Raw genomic sequence first — 20803 nt, 5'->3', positions numbered from 1 at the left:
ATCTTTGCAGTGTATACATAGGGATGTAAAACCAGAAAATATCTTAATTACAAAACATCACGTCATTAAACTTTGTGATTTTGGTTTTGCCAGGATATTAAGTAAGTGAATATCCTATATTTTCAACAGATATCTAATGGTTAGTATTACCATTTGTACACCGATAATAAGATTTATGGCAATTATTTAGCAATCCTTGAGTGGCATTACCATGCTGATAACTAAAAGAAAGTAACTGGTTCAATAGATTATATGCATAAATTGAAGATAACAATTGAGTTGTTACATATCATAACAATTTAGGATTTCATTATAATACCAGCAAAAATTTGCAATTATCACCAACATCTTCTAGAATAAAATGAAATTCTCAACTCTCTTCTAATCTTTCTATTGCTTTATTTTAAATCTTGTAAGGAGGTGCTGGAAGTGGTTGGCTAACGTGGTGTCACTGTTTAAGAAAGGTAGTAAGGACAAGCCAGGGAACTATAGACCAGTGAGCCTGACGTCGGTGGTGGGCAAGCTGTTGAAGGGAATCCTGAGGGACAGGATGTACATGTATTTGGAAAGGCAAGGACTGATTAGGGATAGTCAACATGGCTTTGTGCGTGGGAAATCATGGCTCACAAACTTGATTGAGTTTTTTGAAGAAGTAACAAAGAAGATTGATGAGGGCAGAGCAGTAGATGTGATATATATGGACTTCAGTACAGTGTTCGACAAGGTTCCCCATGGGAGACTAATTAGCAAGATTAGATCTCATGGAATACAGGGAGAACTAGCCATTTGGATACAGAACTGGCTCAAAGGTAGAAGACAGAGGGGGATGGTGGAGGGTTGTTTTTCAGACTGGAGGTCTGTGACCAGTGGAGTGCCACAAGGATTGGTACTTTTTGTCATTTATATAAATGATTTGGATGTGAGGATAAGAGATACAGATAATAAGTTTGCAGATGACACCAGAATTGGAGGTGTAGTGGACAGCGAAGAGCGTTACCTCAGATTACAACTAGATCTTGACAAGATGGGCCAATGGGCTGAGAAGTGTCAGATGGAGTTTAATTCAGATAAATGCAAGGTGCTGCATTTTGGGAAGGCAAATCTTAGCAGGACTTATACTTAATGGTAAGGTCCTAGGGAGTGTAGCTGAACAAAGAGACCTTGGAGTGCAGGTTCATAACTCCTTGAAAGTGGAGTCGCAGGTAGATAGGATAGGGAAGAAGGCATTTGGTATGCTTTCCTTTATTGGTCAGAGTATCGAGTACAGGAGTTGGGAGGTCATGTTGTGGCTGTACAGAACATTGGTTAGGCCACTGTTGGAATATTGCGTGCAATTCTGGTCTCCTTATTGGAAAGATGTTGTGAAACTTGAAAGGGTTCAGAAAAGACTTACAAGGATGTTGCCAGGGTTGGAGGATTTGAGCTATAGGGAGAGGCTGAACAGGCTGGGCTGTTTTCCCTGGTGCTTCGGAGGCTGAGGGGTGACCTTATAGAGGTTTACAAAATTATGAGGGGCGTGGATAGGGTAAATAGGCAAAGTCTTTTCTCTGGAATGGGGCAGTCCAGAACTAGAGGGCATAGGTTTAGGGTGAGAGGGGAAAGATATAAAAGAGACCCAAGGGGCAACTTTTTCACACAGAGGGTGGTACGTGTATGGAATGAGCTGCCATGAGAGGAAGTGGTGGAGGCTGGTACAATTGCAACATTTAAGAGGCATTTGGATGGGTATATGAATAGGAAGGGTTTGGAGGGGTATGGGCCGGTGCTGGCAGGTAGGACTAGATTGGGTTGGGATATCTGGTCGGCATGGACGGGTTGGACCAAAGGGTCTGTTTCCATGCTGTACACCTCTATGACTCTGAAAGGCTGGGTAGACTGGGACATTTTTCATTGGAGTGTTGAAGGGTGACCTTTATAGAGGTTTATAAAATCATGAAGGGATTAGATAAGGTGAATAGCCAAGGTCCTATCCCAAAGGTAGGGGAGTTCAAAATTAGAGGACATAGTTTTAAGGTGAATGGAGAAAGCGTTAAAAGGGAGTTGAGGGGCAGCATTTTCACACAGAGGGTTGTTCGTACTGCCAGAGGACGTGGTAGATGCAGGTACAGATACAACATTTAAAAAGACATTTGGACAGGTACATGAATAGGATAGGGAAAGAGGGATATGGGCCAAACACTGGCAAATGGGACTAGTTTATGGGAACTATGGGAAACCTGGTTAGCATTGGCAAGTTGGACCGAAGGGTCCTTTTCCATGCTGTATGATTCTATGATATCTGAAGAACAGCTGCACCTTCAGTTTAAATTTTAAATTGAGAAATAAAGGACAAACTACTTTGAAATATAAATTTTTCAATTGGGCAATTGCTGAGTTAATAATGTATAGTTATATTGTGGCATTTTAGGTATTACTCAAATGTCTTTGGCCAGTTTCATATTGAATATATACATACCAACTATGGTGTAGCATTTCTGTAGTAATGGCCTTTTGATTAATTTATTTAAATATAGGTCGGATATGGAAGGGGAATGCACTAATGCAGGATGTTAATTTCTTTTTTAAAAAATGATTATTTGATTGTATATTTTACTAGAAAATAGAAGATTGTGGTTAAATCCTGAAACTGTTTGAGCATATGTTCTAGGTGGACATTTCAATTTTAAGCTGTCACTATACTTTTTAGAAGTGCGATCCTTTAAGGGGGGTTGGTTCGTTCAGTTGGCCAGTTTGTGATACAATGTGATCATAAATCATGGAATCGTAGAATTCCTTCAGTGCGTAAAGAGGCCATTCGGCCAATCGAGTCTGCACGACCCTCCAAAGAGCATTCCATGCAGATCCCTTCCCTATTCCTGTAACCCTACATGGGATTTTACAATGGCTAACCATCTAATTTGCATATTCCTGGACATTATGGGACAATGTTTAGCATGTGCAATCCACCTAATCTGCACATCTTTGGATTTGGTGCCAATGGCATGGGTTTGATTCCCACACAGGCTGAGGTTACCCTGAAGGATTCTCCTTCGAGAGCTCTTCCTGAGCCTGAGCTGTGGTGATCCTCAGGTTAAATCACCACCAGTTGTCTCTCTCTTATTAGAGATCAGCCCAATATTCCAGTAGGACTGTGGCGAATTTACATTTATCTTGTTGTCCTGTAAAATTTAAAACCTTGGATTAAGGTCTTCCAAATGTTCAGATGGACATAAAGTGCCCAATCCTAACATTCTGCAAGTGGATGAGTTTTGAATGGGTTAAAATCAGGCTCAAAAGCTCTCTTCAAAGAGTTGAGAGTTTTTCAAATTTCTTGGTTAATATTGTTTCCTCATTTGACATTATCTAACTATCCTAAATGGTGATTCAGATTTTTGCTTTTGTGCAACTTTATTGTCCAAACATAACTCTTGCGTACACACATTAGAAAAGTAACTGCAATTTAAATGTAATCATATTGATGCAATTTGGGACGACTGAGCAATGTGATAAGGTACTAAAGGATCATTAGTTTTAGCGAGTTATGAGAAGATTTGTAGCTCAGTTTGAGGTTCTGGATGTAGGTTTGTTCACTGAGCTGAAACATTTTCAGATGTTTCATCACCACACTACTAGATATCATCTTCAGTGAGCCTCTGGATCAAGCACTGGTGGTGTAGCCCGCTTTCTCTTTATATGTTTAAGTTTCCTTGGGTTGGTGATGCTATTTCCTATGGTGATGTCATTTCCTGTTCTTTTTCTCAGGGGTTGGTAGGTGGGATCCAAGTCAGTGTGTTTGTCGATAGAGTTCCAGTTAGAATGCCATGCTTCTAGGAATTCTCGTGCATGTCTCTATTTGGCTTGTCCTAGGATGGATGTGTTGTCCCAGTCAAAATGGTGTCCTTCCTCATCCATATGTAGGGATACTTCTGAGAGTGGGTCATGTCTTTTTGTGGCTATTTGATGTTCACGCATCCTGGTGGCTTGTTTTCTGCCTGTTTGTCCAATGTAGTGTTTATTACAGTCCTTGCAAGGCATTTTGTACATGCTTGTTGTCTGTATAGGGTCTTTCAAGTTCATTAGCTGCTGTTTTAGTGTGTTGGTGGGTTTGTGGGCTACCATGATGCTAAGGGGTCTGAGTAGCCTGGCAGTCATTTCCGAAATGTCTTTGATGTAGGGGAGAGTGGCTAGGGTTTCTGGATGTGTTTTGTCTGCTTGTTTGTGTTTGTTGCTGAGAAATCTGTGGACTGTATTCATGGGTATCCGTTCTTTTTGAATACACTATTTGGATGATTTTCCTCTGTGCTGCAGTGTGTGTTGGCTCGTTGGAATAATGTTCTAATGCAGCTTCGTTTGTGGATGTTAGGATGATTGCTTCTGTGGTTTGATGTGGTCTGTATCTGTTGTTTTCTTGTAGACGCTAGTTTGAAGTTTCCCATTGGCTGTTTGCTCTATTGTGTCATCTAGGAATGGCAGTTTGTTGTTTTCCTCCACTTTAGTGAATTTTATGCCAGTAAGGGTATTATTGATGGTCTTGAAGGTTTCCTCTAATTTGTTTCATTTAGTGATGATGAAGGTGTCATCCATGTAGCAGACCCAAAGTTTGGGTTGGATGGTTAGCAGAGCTGTTTATTCGAGTCTCTGCATTACTGCCTCTGCTAAGAATCCTGATATCTGAGATCCTGTGGATGTTCCATTGGTAAAACAGCAGCTAATGAACTTGAAAGACCTAAACAGAGAATAAGCAAAACTAATGTAATTTACAAAATACCGTGCAAGAACTGTAACAAACACTACATTGGACAAACCGAGGCAGAAAACTGGCCACCAGGATACATGAACATCAAGTAGCCACAAAAAGACATGACCCACTCTCAAGAGTATCCTTACGTACAGATAAGGAAGGACACCACTTCAACTGGGACAACACATCCATTTTAGGACAAACCAAACAGAGACACACAAGAATTCCTAGAAGTGTGGCATTCCAACCGGAACTCTATCAACAAACACATTGACTTGGATCCCACTTACCACCCCCTGAGAACAGAAAAAGAACAGAAAATGATATCAACGTAGGAAATGACATCACTACCGGAAATGACATCACTAGCCCAATCAAACCCAAGCATTATCTGATCGAGATGGGCGGGCACTATTTCGTTCAGATGATCAATTATTTGGTTAATCGATTAAATGCCTTTTCTCTGGAACTCGGAGTTTTTAAGTCTGCTCCCTATTCAGGAGACCAGCAGCAGCACCGCACGCAAGCGCCCGCCCCAAACCCATCCAACACTGCCCCCGTCCGCTCCCAAACCCATCCACCACTGCCCCTGCCCCACCCAACACCGCCCCACTGCCCCCAATGCCCATTCAAGCCCGCCCACCCCAACCCCATCCAACACCGCCCTCAGCCCAACCCCATCCAACACCACCCCCTCCCGCCCCCCACAACCATCCAACACTGCCCCCAACACCATTCCTGTCTAACACCGCACCCTGCCCCCATTCAACACTGTCCCCGCCAGCCCCCAACCCAGTCCAACACTGCCCCCCAAACCGTCCAACACCACTCCCAACACTGTCCTGGTCCAGCACTGCCCCCATTCCCTGTCCAACACTGTCCCTGGCCCCTCTCTGGGGCAGCCAGACTGGACACCAACAATAAGACTACTGCTGCTGCCTTTATAGGGTAAGTCTCCAAATAGTGCACACACTCTCTCACACACAACCCCAGTCGTGCGCACAACTTTTTACTGCACCTTTTTGAGAGGTTCCAAGTCTGCCCTGTACAGGACAATGTTGGTCAAATTATCTGGAGGGGGGAGGGGGGGTTAGGGTACACCACTCTGTAGAACTCCAGGGAAAGTGTGGGGAGAGATGGAGGGAGGGAGTCAGTCATTTGGAGACGGTGCCTGTTTAATCACTGTAAACAAAAGACTCGATCACTGTTGGAAACACGTCTTTGATGTAATGTTTCCATTGGGATCTTGAGATCACCTTTGGATAATCCAATTTTTTGGATAATTGGTATTCAGATAATTGAGGTTCCCCTGTAAATAGAAAGCGGGCAACACCACCAATGCTTCATTGGGAGGCTCACTGAAAATGTTACCTCGTATGGTGATGAAACATCTGAAAACGAACCTTCCAGCTCAGCGAGCAAACCTACATACAGGTCATTGGTTTTGTTAAAACAGTATATCCTCCCATTAAACAAAATCAGAACTTGTTGGAAAAACGCATGTGCGGCAGTATCTGTGGGAGCAAGCAGCATTAACATTTTGGGTCCAGTGACCCTTTTTCAGAACAAAGTGAGTTAGGGCGGCACGGTGGCTCAGTGGTTAGCACTACTGCCTCACAGCACCAGGGACCTGGGTTTGATTCCAGCCTCGGGCGACTGTCTGTGTGGAGTTTTCACATTCTCCCAGTGCCTGCGGGGAATATAGGGTTACAGGGGATAGGATGAGGAGTGAGTCTCGGTGGGATGGTCTTTTGTGGGTTGGTGTGGACCTGATTGGCTGAATGGCCTGCTTCCACACTGTTGGGATTCTATAATTGAATTTTTCCAGCAATTTCAGATTTTGCTTGATTTCCTGCATCCGCGGTTCTTCGTGTTTTTTTAAATCTTCCTATTAAAGTAAGCTTTGGCTGCCTGAGGTCATTCAGCATTTTCTAGTTTCACATTTTATTTTGTAGCTGGTCCAGAAGATTACTACACAGATTACGTAGCAACGCGTTGGTATCGCGCCCCAGAGCTGTTGGTTGGAGATACACAATATGGCCCTCCAGTGGATGTTTGGGCAATCGGCTGCCTTTTTGCAGAATTGTTATTTGGAGCCCCCTTGTGGCCAGGAAAATCAGATGTTGATCAGCTTTATCTGATTAGAAAAACACTAGGTGGGTACCATATTGGAAATATTAGAAATTGCACTCCTTTTGTTTAAGTCAAAATGGATTTCTAAGTGAATCAAATAATCATTAGTAAATTTACAAAAAAAGCTAATTTGCATGTTAGGAGTATAAGATTCTTTTACATTTAGGTGTTGCCAACTACTCCATTGGTTGCATTCCCATCTCTAAGTCAGAAGGCTATGGGTTATGTTCCACTCCAGAGAGTTGATATGAGAATCAAGAGCTGACACTCCAATGCAGTATTAAGGGAGTGCCACACTATTGGAGGTGCTTTCCTGCTGTCTCAATTGGATCCTGACACTATTTTGAAGAAAAGCAAGAGTTCTGCAAGGTCTCTTTGCAAATGTTTCTACCTCAATCAACATCACTAACAATTAATATGCAATTAGTATCACACTTTGTTTGTGGGAGTTTGCTGTTTATAAATTTGCTGCGACATTTACTGTATTACAACCGTAACCACATTTCAAAATGACTAATTGACTGTCGAGTACTTTGGGACATCTTGGCATCATGGAAGATGCAACTTTACTGTAAGGCTTTTCATTAAATAATTTGGAAAAGATTTAAATAACTTATGATGACAAACAAATGTATTTAAATTTACAGCATACCTAACATATGACATTAATCCCAAGCATTTCATAGCAGCATAGAGAACAAAAATTGACAATCAAAGGAGTGACTAGGAGCAATATCTAATAGCTTTGATCTAATAGTTTTTATGGAGAGTTTTAAAAGGATAGAGATCACAAGGTAAAGGAGTAATTCTAAGACATGGGCATAGTTAATTGAAGGCATGGTCTTCTCAGGATGGCGGCCACTGACTAGTGGGACCAGCCAGAAGGGTCAGTGTTGGGACCACAATTTCTCACTTTATACATTAATGGTCTGGATGAAGGAATAAGGGCATTTTGGCTAAGTTTGTAGATGATATAAAGCTAGGTGGAGCATAACGTAGTATTGGGGCAGTAGCAAGGCTGCAGAAAGATATAGACAAGTTAGGAGAATGGGCAAAGAAATGTCAGATAAAATATAATGTGGGAAAGAGCTCATGTACTTTGGTCAGAAGGACACAGTCATGGATTATTTTTTAAATGAGAAAATTCAGAAATCTGAAGTCCAAAGGGACTTGGGAGTCCTAGTCCAGGTTTCTTTTAAGGTAAACTTGCAGGTTGAGTCAGTAGTTGAAACTTTATTGCTGGAACAGCACAGCAGGTCAGGCAGCATCCAGGGAACAGAGTCAGTAGTTAGGAAGGCAACTACAATGAGGTCATTCACTTCAAGGGGACTAGAATATAAGAGTAGGAATGTACTTCTGAGGTTTTATAAGGCTCTGGTCAGACTATATTTAGAGTATTGTGAGCAATTTAGGGCCCCTTACCTCAGGAAGGATGTATTGGCCTTGGAGTGGGTCCAGAGGAGGTTCACCAGAATGATCCCGGGAATGAAAGGTATAACGTATGAGGAACACTTAAGGACTCTGGAACTCGACTCGATGGAGTTTAGAAGGAGGAGGGGGAATTTGATATAAACTTAGAGTATTGAATTGTCTGGACAAAGTGGATGTTGGGAAGATGTTTCCATTGGCAGGAGAGACAAGGAACTGAGGGCACAGCCCTTGGGTAAACCCTTTGGAACAGAGATAAGAAAAACCTCTTTAGCCAGAGGGTGTGGAAGAATTGTGGAACAGGCAATATCTTCACAATGGAATATATGTGTTTGAGAATCAGAGCTGATATTTTTTAATATAATAATTGGATCAAAGTTGTTGTGTCAATAAGATTGATAAATTATGTTCATCCAGTGAGCCCTTCTGATACATTGATTTCTAAAATGCAATGTAGCTATATCCTCAATTTTATTTTTGATGTCAACAATTTGTCTATTTCCTTCTAAGTAGCTTCCAACCTCTCTATTTGCAAATGCAAGTGTCTATTTAAACTTATTATTATATAATTACATATTCCACTGTGAGGGAAATGTATAATACAAATATAACTACAGGATGCACCACTTGTAAAATGGGAACTCAGCTCTGTCATTTGAAGACTGTAATTGCTTTTCATTCCTTGTTTAATGCCACAGGTGATTGAGTATGTTTACTGGTGGAGCTGACTTGGCACTGCACATGTATGCCATCAGATGCACTTCCTTTACTATCAGGAGCATTAAACATAAATATATTATTCTGTTGCCAAAGTGAATTATTTTAAGGCTACATGGTGTAATTGCTCTGCAGTTTGAGTGGCATACTTGGATTAAATACAGGTCAAATTGGCTTCCTTTGTCTTTGAATTTAACGGTTAAATATGCACGGACTAAAAGTCCATTCAGAGTTAATTGTGGAGATTAGATTGTTTGCCAGTTTCACATTGTATCCTAGAAGCACAAAATGTTTTATGATTATTTGCATTGTTCAGTGTGACTTTGTGCACTCAATGACACATTGTAATCTTAATATATCCATTAAGGGTTTAGTAACAACTATTGTATCTTGATTTCGTACAGGGGATTTGATTCCTCGGCATCAACAAGTCTTCAGTTCAAACCAGTTCTTCAGTGGAGTCAGCATACCAGTGCCTGATATGGTGGTATGGCATTATGTTATTCTAGGAAAGCAGAATTCGGATTTGTAACTTAATACAAATGGATTGTTCATATTTGAACATTGTGATCTGAATTTTTGATTTTCTGTCCCTTTCTTTTGTGTAAATGGGCCTTTAACTCTGCCTGAACTTTCAACGTTAGGAATACATTAGATACAAATGGCAGGCTTTCTTGCCTACTGGGATTTCTGCTTAAACCAGAGTTTGGGTTTGGAATATTGTAGGTGCCTGCCACAGCCATCAGAGGAAACCTAAGGAAAAACAACTATTTTATGCAGAAACTTTACATTTGCAATTGGGACCCCGATTATGACTACTATTCCCTATTTCTTACATTTGTTTTGTAGTGAAGTGCAACATTTGAAAATCTAGTTTTTCTACACTGTTTGAATAGTGTCGGTGTAACTGGAACTTATTTTCTCTATAGGAACCTTTAGAAATGAAGTTTTCAAATATTTCACAACATGCTCTTGGATTAATGAAGGTGAGTCCTGTTTATGTTGCACATTAATTAGCCAAGTAGGTGAGTATATTGTTATACATTTAGCAGTAAAAAGTACCTTTACACCCTCTAAGACAATGTGCATTATTGAATAAAAAGTTAGGGGTAAAAATCATCTGAATGATAAAAGACGTTATATAAGGGATATAAATTGGCTGCAGGGCTATTTGCATTGATAAATGATGTGATAAAGCCTTTAAAAAGACTTTGATGAGATAAATAAATCACTTCCACCTGGGGGTATTTAAATTAGAGGCCATATGTTCAGGCATTTGACCTGATGGAATGACAGTTGGCATCCAAGACAGGATGGTGAGTGGCTTGAAGTGAAACTTGCAGCAATTATGTCATACTGGACTGTGACTAGTGAGGTATCATTCTGACTGCAGTTGTTCACAATATTTGTGAATTATTTGGATATGGGGACCTAGAATGTTGAAAAAGATAGCTATGGGGATAATGAATGCCTTGGTGTTCATCTTTCAAAATTCTGTAGATTCTGGAATAGTTTCTGTATGTTGGAAAGTAGTGTATGTCACCCCAATATTTAAGAAGAAAGAAAGAAAATCAGGAACTACATACTTGTTAGCCTTATCATTATTAGGAAAAGTGCGAGAAATTATTTACAAAATTTAGATTACCTACAGTATGGAAACAGGCCCTTTGGCCCAACAAGTCCATATCGACCCACTGAAGAGTAACCCACCCAGACCCACCCCTCCACATTTACCCCTAACTAATGCATCTAACACTATGGGCAATTTAACATGGCCAATCCACCTGACCTGCACATTTTTGGATTGTGGGAAGAAACCGGACCACCCGGAGGAAACGCACACAGACACAGGGAGAATGTGCAAACTCCATACAGTCACCCGAGGCTGGAATTAAATCTGGGTGAAGCAGTGAGCCCGCCCCTTATCAAAAAGGATATGATAAATGGACATTTGGATTATAATTTATTCAGGCATGATTTTGTGAACAGAACATCGTGTGTGACAAACCTACTGGTGATTTTTAAATGATGTTATGAAATGATAGAAGCAGGTTGGTGGAAATATGTATGCTTGACTTTTCAGAAGGCTTTTGGTAAAGTCCCAGACAGAGGTTGGTTAGCAAAGTTAAAGCATGTGGCTTAAGAGATCATGTACTGGCATTAAGGATTGACAGCAAGCAGAGTATAAATAAATGGGTCACTCATGTTTTGGCAGTTTGTGATGAATGAGGTATCACGCTGATCAACACTTAAACATCACCTGTTCACAATGTCTGTGAATTATTTGCATGTACGGAGCTAATGTAATATTTCCAAATTCGAAGCAAGGTGAAAATGCATGCTGCGACAAAGATGGAAATGACTTCACAAGGATTTGAAAAGACTTATTGACTGAGGGGAGAAAAACAGCAGATGAAGTGTAATGTGGAAAAATGTGAGGTTATCCACTCGGATAGGCAGAATAGACGTGCAGTGCATTTTTGAAATGGCAAGAGGTGAGAAAATATAGATGTACAAGGAGACCCAGGAGTTATTGTCAACTCGTCACTGAAGGCTAATGTAGATGCAGCAAGCAATTATGAATGCTAATGTAATGTTATTGCAAGAAATTTGAGTAGAGGTTTATTGTTATCATTATTATTATTATTATTCTGCATCTAAAGGACCATACACAGTTTTCATCTGCCTACCTTCATTATTGTCATTGAGGGAGTGCAACAAACGTTCATCAGACTTGTTCCCAAACTAGTGGGACTGATCTGTGAATAGAGATTGGGCAAACTGGGCCTGTTTTCTCCAGAGTTTTGAAGAATGATCTCATTGAAATCAACAAAATACTTAAACGATAGGCAGTAGACATACAGGTTACTTGTTGCTTTGTTGGGGAAGACTGGAAATAAAGGAGAAACCACTTAGAACCGTGACAAGGTTGTGAATCTTTAGAATTCTCTGCTCCAGCTGGCTGCAGAAACATAGTCTTTGAGTAGGTTTAAAATAGAGGTTAACAGATTTCTAAGAGGAATACGGGGATATTATGGGGAGAAATACATTAAAGTAGATGATTAGACATGATCACAGTGAATGACTAAACAGGATCAATGGGGTGAATGGTCTACTCCCAGCTCCTATGTCAATGCATTAGATATGAGGTGCCTATGATCTCAGCTAGCTATTCTCTTAATTCATCAGTAGAGACCAATAATCTGGTTCTGAAATCCACGGTTCTTATAGATCTATGGACCATTTTTATGAATATGTGCTTTTTTAGTCAAAACATAACAAAAGTTGTAGGAGCTCCAGCATTCAGTATTATGACTGATCTGGTCTTGGCTATAGCTCACCTTTGCTTTGTTCTCCCTAATATTTTTTCTCCTATAATTCAAGAACCTGTCTGTTACAGGTTTGAATATATGCAATGACTGAAGCATTCAAAGTTAGATAATTCCAAAGATTAACAGTACTTAAGAAATTTCTTTTCACCTGCATTCTGAAACTATATTGCCTTGTTACAAAACCACATCTCAAAGAAAAATATTGCCTCTATCATATATTTCAACAAGATTCTCTCTCATTGTTCTAAACTCCATCACAAATAAGCCAACATACTCAACCTTTCCACATAACCCTTAATCCCAGAAACTGACCTGGTAAATCTTCTGTGAACTGCAGGCATGTTACTCCTTAAACATTATGCAGTATTCATAGTTGCAATCTCATCAACATCATGCACAGTTGCAAGACTTCCTTACATTTATACATCATCCCCATTGCAATAAATGTCAACATTTCTATTTCCCTCCCTATTTACTTGCTTTTAACATTTTGTCTGTTACATACAAGGCCACCCAGATGCCTCTGCCACAACATTGTATAAATCCCTGCATTAAATTATTTGCTCTTCTATTTCAAAGTGGATAAGCTCTCATTTTCCCACATGAAATACCATCTGCCAACTTTTAGCTAAATCACTTAAGCCACCTATATTCTTTTGCATACTCCTTGATTGTTATCACAACCCGTTTCCCCACATATCTTTGCCTCATCAACAAATTTAACTCGAGTACAGATCCCTTGATCCAAGTCATGAATATAAATTGTAAATAGATGCAGACCAAGCACTGATACCTGTGGCACTCAAGTTAATTTGCCAACTTGAAAATGATCTATTTATCCTGATGCCTTCCTGGTGTTAGCTGATCTTCTATCCATACTTACTTCATCCCAAAATCATGACCTCATCTTGTATTGTAACTTTTGAGGTGGTGCCATCCACACACCGTACCCAACCTGACCCTCACCGCAGTCCACATGCTGACCCCAGCCTGTCCCTCACTGCCATCCACACAGCGCCCCCAGCCTGTCCCTCACAGACATCCACACACCGTAACCAACCTGACCCTCACCGCAGTCCACATGCCGACCCCAGCCTGTCCCTCAGCCTGTCGGAAATCCAAATACACTATCTTCCGGTTTCTCCTTATCCTCTTTGTTGATAGAGGTGCTAGGCTAAATGGCCTAGTTTCCTGCTTTGTCTCCTTTTTTTTGAATAGGGATATTACATGTACTCAAAATCTAAGTTCTGCAGACCCTGTAAATTTGAAATAAAAATAAAAAATGTAGGAAATATTACTAAGTCTAGCAGCATCTGAAGGGTTTAGTCAGAAAGACTTCTTCTTTAATGATGATTGATCGTTAAATGCCAGGCTTTGTTTAAAATTCAAACCAGACAGGTTGACTCTGGTCAAAGGAGAAATGAATTGGTGAATGGCCAAAATATATTTTGCTGAATTGAAACAGGCATAGTGTTTGTGCATGTCATTTCTATCTCTGCACACTCTAATATCCAGTAAATGCTGACCAACTGCAGAATCACATATAATATTGGATATTGTTGCAACTTTTGCAAATACAACTTGATTGGGTACAGTCAGAATCTTTGAGGAGAAAGTGAGGACTGCAGATGCTGGAGATCAGAGCTGAAAATGTGTTGCTGGAAAAGCGCAGCAGGTCAGGCAGCATCCAAGGAACAGGAGAATCGACGTTTCTTCAGGAAGGGCTTATGCCTTCAGCAACAGTCATAATCTTGCTCGTTGCTGACAGCTGAATGTTATTTTAATGCAATCTGCCAGTCTTTGGAACATATGGCCCTCATATACACTCATAAAATATTATTCATCTGATGGGCAGAAGGTATTAAAGGAAGGCTCCAACCTGAAATGGTAACTCTGCTTTGCTTGCATTATATCTGCAGTTTTTCAATTCACTGGATGCTTCCAAAATTGAGAGATTTAGGAATACTACAATTAATTCACATTCTTTTTAAATCCAAGAGTGGTAGCCATCAAGTCACAGATTCTCAGCCTAAGTCCCATTTGTTTAGCTCGTACATTTATTTTTGTGATTATGATGTTTTGACATTCCTCTCCCTTTCTTTTCTACTATTATTTAGATCCTCTATCATTTCCTGGTTTCACGTTAATTCTTCAATTTTATCCTGTTTACATCAGCTGCTCCCTTTTTTTATAAAAATATGAATGCTTCTGCAAGAATATGAGTTTACTCATAATACAGAAGATAGGGATTTAATATTCCTTTGCTAGTTTCCAGAATTTTTCCAAACTTTGTGGCCTACCCTGAAAGTTAACATTTTGTTTTTTTTTTTCGTTCATTATGATACCATTATTAACTTTGGGTAACTGCAGTTTATCAGTCAGTCTTTTCTTTCTAATGCTATGTAAAAGTATAAAATTTCTTCACAAATTTCTGCCATGGCTTTTTCTACCAGCTTACTTGAGTGAACTCTACCTTCACTGCTTTGCAATTGCCTTTATGCTTGAGACATTAATTCAAAGTTTGTGAGAAGATTTGTAGCTCGGGTGCTTGTCGTTGTGGTTCTGTTCGCTGAGCTGGGAATTTGCGTTGCAGACGTTTCGTCCCCTGTCTAGGTGACATCCTCAGTGCTTGGGAGCCTCCTGAGAAGCGCTTCTGTGATGTAAATGCCGGAGGAAACATCACAGAAGCGCTTCACAGAAGGCTCCCAAGCACTGAGGATGTCACCTAGACAGGGGACGAAACATCTGCAACACAAATTCCCAGCTCGGCGAACAGAACCACAACATTGAGACATTAATTTCAGTTCAACGTTTCTCACTCAAATGCAGCATGTGAAATTCCACATTAATAGATCACTCTTCCCCAGTGGATCTCTGCCAAGAGATCATTAATCACTTATTACCTATTTATCGTATCTAAAATAGCCAGTAGTCTGGTTATTTCCAATGTTCCAGTTAAGCCAGACACCATTTGGTATATAAACTGATGGTTTTCAGTTCAGATGCAAATTTTATGGCAATTCCATTCTTACTGCACTCTAATAAAAAAAACTTTTTTCCTGTAATAAAAGGAAACAATTCACAAGACATCCATGGTCAGAAAGAACAGTTTTCAACTAATTCTAGACTCTGGAAATTCAGTTTTTTTTACCTCCCTGAAACACTTATGACATTGAATCAAACCATAATTGCTCAGTCAGGTGTCAGGAGTAACTTTGAATGCAATTACTGTACAATACTAAAATTAATTTGAACACTTCAATAATTATGAATTTTCCCCCAATTATTAGTTTAACAATAGAGTAGCTGACAAAATATATATTTTATACATGTAAACAGTGCACTTCACCTTTTTCTTCCAAGCAGTGAGGCTACATTGTCAATGACTGGCCTAACTACAGAAAGTGCAATTCAAGGAGAAATATTTAGCTCCACAGCATTGTATGATCAGTCTTTGAATATATCTTCAGCTGGATGAAATAAGTGGGTAACCATTTGCTCAAGTCCCACAGTTTTAACTGTGCCTTCTAAGATGCTCAATTAAATCCTAAATTTACTTACTTTTTATAGTATGACAGCTGGAGAACAATTTGTTAGTGTTAGTGATATTGGAATGAAATTTCTTTAAGAACACATACAAAAAAAAATAAATATATGAAGACAGTATTTTAACTCCTGAAATGAAGTGGACATGGGGAAGAAATAGATGGGCATGTGTTGATTATCTGTATGCAGAACCAATATTCATTCTAATTTATACATAGGGGTGTTTACATATGGATCCAGCTGCTCGTCTAAACTGTGAACAGTTGTTGGATCATCCGTACTTTGATAGTCTCAGAAAAGAACTGGAAATGAGCAAGCAAAAAGCTCTGAAAAAGCGTGTAAAACCACCACGCAGAAATGCTCCAGCAGTAAGTAGCTATGTGGTAAAATGAATTGAGGAAATAAAGTTGTTTTAAGTAACACTGCCGTTCAGAAACCAAAGTGATTGTTATTTCGGCAACACGGACAATAAATTTGTCTTGTAATTAACTGTGCACGTGCCCTTTTAACTTGATAATTGCTAATGTTTGTCTATCAACCTCTTATTCAGAAAATGAGCAAGTGTAACATTTCTTTGTCTAATTTTCAGATTGTGAAAAATCTCTCACACTGTGACAAAAAGTACCAAGGAATGATTAATATGTTTTAAAAGTGAAAGTGAATGAAGCTTCAGTTTATCATCTCATGGTATTCAAATGATATAATTGATGCAGTTGAGGGAAAGCTAGTGATGTTTTAACAAATAATTGGCCAGATTTAATAGAAACGGTGCATCTCATAGCATACCGTAGTAATAAGACTTGATGGTAATATCAACAGGACAACTCAGGCCACAGCAAACAATGAGACTTAAGGATTGAGAATTAGAGAAGAATACTACAAAGGATGAAGAATTTATTGTAACAGTGGGTATAAGAAAGGAGTGGGGGAAGAAGAAAATTGGATCAAACAAAAAATCATAAGGAAAAGTTACAATTCACAATCTGAAAATTAGACAAAGAAATGTTACACTTGCTCATTTTCTGAATTAGAGGTTGATAGACAAACATTAGCAATAATAAGTTAAAAGAGCACTTGCACAGTAAATTGCAAGACATAAATATCCTGTATTTTAGGTAATTGGTGCATTTACACATCAATTACCTGTTAGACCACACCATAGAAAGTTAAGAAATGAGGTACCACTGTTTTGCTCCTCGCATGGGCTTTCCAAATTGACCAAAACCTTGTGACGAATTGCAGTTCAGTGTATTTTTACGCGCAGCCCTCCACTCCCTCCGTTGCAACCCCAACCTCACTATCAAACCAGCAGACAAGGGAGGCGCAGTGGTAGTTTGGCGCACCGACCTTTACACCGCTGAGGCCAAACGCCAGCTCACAGATACCTCCTCCTACTGCCCCCTTGACCATGACCCCACCCCCCACCACCAAACCATCATCTCCCAGACCATCCATAACCTCATCACCTCAGGGGATCTCCCATCCACCGCCTCCAACCTCATAGTCCCACAACCCCGCACCGCCCGCTTCTACCTCCTGCCCAAAATCCACAAACCTGACTGCCCCGGCCGACCCATTGTCTCCGCCTGTTCCTGCCCCACCGAACTCATCTCCGCATACCTTGACACGGTCCTGTCCCCCTTAGTCCAAGAACTCCCCACCTACGTTCGGGACACCACCCATGCCCTCCACCTCCTCCATGATTTTCGCTTCCCCGGTCCCCAACGCCTTATCTTCACCATAAGACATCCAGTCCCTGTACACCTCCATCCCCCATCACGAAGGACTCAAAGCCCTCCGCTTCTTCCTTTCCCGCCGTACCGACCAGTACCCTTCCACTGCCATCCTCCTTCGACTGACTGAACTGGTCCTCACCCTGAACAACTTCTCTTTCCAATCCTCCCACTTCCTCCAAATGAAAGGAATAGCCATGGGCACCCACATGGGCCCCAGCTACGCCTGCCTCTTCGTAGGATATGTGGAACAGTCCATCTTCCGCAACTACACTGGCCCCAACCCCCACCTTTTCCTCCGCTACATCGATGACTATATCGGCGCCGCCACGTGCTCCCACGAGGAGGTTGAACAGTTCATCCACTTCACCAACACCTTCCACCCCGACCGCAAATTCACCTGGATAGTCTCAGATTCCTCCCTCCCCTTCCTCGACCTTTCTATTTCTATCTCAGGCGACCGAATGAACACGGACATCTACTACAAACCGACCGACTCCCACAGCTATCTGGACTACACCTCCTCCCACCCTGCCCCCTGTAAAAATGCCATCCCATTCTCCCAATTCCTTCGTCTCCGCCGCATCTGCTCCCAGGAGGACCAGTTCCAAAAACGTACAACCCAGATGGCCTCCTTCAAGGACCGCAATTTCTCACCCGACGTGGTCGACGATGCCCTCCACCGCATCTCTTCCACTTCCCGCCCCTCCAACCGCCACCAGGACAGAACCCCACTGGTCCTCACCTACCACCCCACCAATCTCCATGTACAGCGCATCATCCGCCATCATTTCCGCCACCTCCAAACGGACCCCACCACCAAGGATATATTTCCCTCCCCTCCCCTATCAGCATTCCGTAAAGACCACTCCCTCCGTGACTCCCTCGTCAGATCCACACCCCCCACCAACCCAACCTCCACTCCCGGCACCTTCCCCTGCAACTGCAGGAGGTGCAAGACTTGCGCCCACACCTCCCCCCTCACCTCCCTCCAAGGCCCCAAAGGAAACTTCCATATCCGCCACAGATTCACCTGCAGCTCCACACACATCATCTATTGCATCCTCTGCACCCGATGTGGCCTCCTCTATATTGGGGAGACAGGCCGCCTACTTGCGGAGCGTTTCAGAGAACACCTCTGGGACACCCGGACCAACCAACCCAACCACCCTGTGGCTCAACACTTCAACTCCCCCTCCACCAAGGATATACAGGTCTTTGGACTCCTCCATCACCAGACCAGAACAACATGACAGTTGGAGGAAGAGCGCCTCATCTTCCGACTGGGAACCCTCCAACCACAAGGGATGAACTCGGATTTCACCAGTTTCCTCATTTCCCCTCCCCCCACCTTGTCTCAGTCAAATCCATCGAATTCAGCACCGCCTTCCTAACCTCCGCCCCCACCCCAGTCTGACCTATCACCCTCACCTTGACCTCTTTCCACCTATCACATTTCCGACGCCCCTCCCCCCTACCTTTTATCTTAGCCTGCTGAACAAACTTTCCTCATTCCTGCCCGAAACATCGATTCTCCTGTTCCCTGGATGCTGCCTGACCTGCTGCGCTTTTCCAGCAACACATTTTCAGCTCTGAACTCCAGCATCTGCAGACCTCACTTTCTCCTCAAACATATGTATAACTAAACATACATTATTCAGACATCATTAGTTTGACAAAATCTGTCCCAATACACTCAAATGCTGGAGGTAATTGATCCTTTTGATTCAGACTCCAAATCTACTAGTTTTTCCAGTCTCTAAACCAAGATAGAAGATTGTGTTTAAGGTATAATTGTCATGTTTTAGGATGTTTCCACAAAGGATCTGGGAGAGACAGTTGCTTCTAAATATCAGGTTTTTAAAGCAATTTTAAAAATACAGAAAATAATTAAACTTCCTGTAGGTAATGATCAATTTGTTACACAGTCAGTAGTATAGACATATCACACGCAGTTTAATGTGAGACGTTTGATTGTCAACACACTCTCTGCAGTGTTCTAGCAACCATTCATGTCTGAAAGCAAAATATTTCAAAGGTATGGTAATTTTAGATCCCGAATTATTTTTATTTCTTAAACTGTCCTTATCCCTTCTAACAACTTTATCTAAAAACGCAGAGCCAGAATGTAAGAACGATATGCAATAGGGAAAATATTAGAAACTATTATTCCTTAAAAAATTGAGTCATAGGTAGACAGGATAGCGAAGATGTTTAGTATGCTTTCCTTTATTGGTCAGGGCATTGAGTATAGGAGTTGAAATCTTCGAGGAGAAAGTGAGGTCTGCAGATGCTGGAGATCAAAGTTGAAACTTTATTGCTGGAACAGCACAGCAGGTCAGGCAGCATCCAGGGAACAGGAGATTCGACGTTTCGGGCATAGGCCCGTCTTCAGGAATGAGCAGAGAGTGTTCAGCAGGAGAAGATAAAAGGTAGGGAGGAGGGACTTGGAGGAGGGGAGTTGGAAATGTGATAGGTGGAAAGAGGTCAAGGTGAGGGTGATAGGTCGGAGTAGGATGGAGGCGGAGAGGTCAAGATGAAGACTGCAGGTCAGGAAGGCGGTGCCGGGCTGGAAGGATCCGGCTGAGACAAGGTGGGGGGAGGGGGGATGAAGAAACTGGTGAAGTCCAAGTTCATCCCCTGCGGTTGGAGGGTTCCCAGTCGGAAGATACCACCGCCTTCCTGACCTGCAGTCTTCTTCTTGACCTCTCCGCCTCCATCCTACTCCGACCTATCACCCTCACCTTGACCTCTTTCCACCTATCACATTTCCAACTCCCCTCCTCCAAGTCCCTCCTCCCTACCTTTTATCTTCTCCTGCTGAACACTCTCTGCTCATTCCTGAAGAAGGGCCTGTGCCCGAAACGTCGAATCTCCTGTTCCCTGGATGCTGCCTGACCTGCTGTGCTGTTCCAGCAATAAAGTTTCAACTATAGGAGTTGAAAGGTCATGTTGTGACTGTACAGGACATTGGTTAAGCCACTGTTGGAATATTGAGTGCAATTCTGGTCTCCCTCCTATAGGAAGGATGTTGTGAAACTCGAAAGGGTTCAGAAAAGATTTACAAGATGTTGCCAGGGTTGGTGGGTTTGATCTATAGGGATGTGTTGAATAGGCTGGGGCCATTTTCCCTGTAGCTTCAGTGGCTGAGGGGTATCCTTATAGAAGTTCATAAAATCATGAGTAACATGGAT

General features: G+C 41.6%; 1 protein-coding gene across 3 annotated transcripts in view; it reads left to right on the top strand.

The window, feature by feature from the left end:
* The window catches only part of cdkl1 (cyclin dependent kinase like 1 (CDC2 related kinase)), a 41659-nt gene that overhangs the window by 18886 nt on the left and 1970 nt on the right, over positions 1-20803 (top strand). For 2 of the 3 annotated variants that reach the window (XM_043697605.2, XM_043697607.2), the window contains 5 exons: positions 11-101; positions 6676-6876; positions 9403-9485; positions 9928-9984; positions 16095-16244. In XM_043697605.2, coding sequence (XP_043553540.2) covers positions 11-101; positions 6676-6876; positions 9403-9485; positions 9928-9984; positions 16095-16244 — 582 coding nt within the window. The remainder of the gene's footprint in view (positions 1-10; positions 102-6675; positions 6877-9402; positions 9486-9927; positions 9985-16094; positions 16245-20803) is intronic. The other variant, XM_043697606.2, reaches the window with a different exon arrangement.

Source organism: Chiloscyllium plagiosum, unplaced genomic scaffold, assembly GCF_037043375.1.
Source record: "Chiloscyllium plagiosum isolate Xiang-an unplaced genomic scaffold, Cpla_swu_hap1 HiC_scaffold_8, whole genome shotgun sequence".
In the NCBI taxonomy this organism is placed as follows: domain Eukaryota; kingdom Metazoa; phylum Chordata; class Chondrichthyes; order Orectolobiformes; family Hemiscylliidae; genus Chiloscyllium; species Chiloscyllium plagiosum.
The sequence above is the reverse complement of the archived record's forward strand: the minus strand, read 5'-3'. Positions and strand labels throughout refer to the sequence as shown.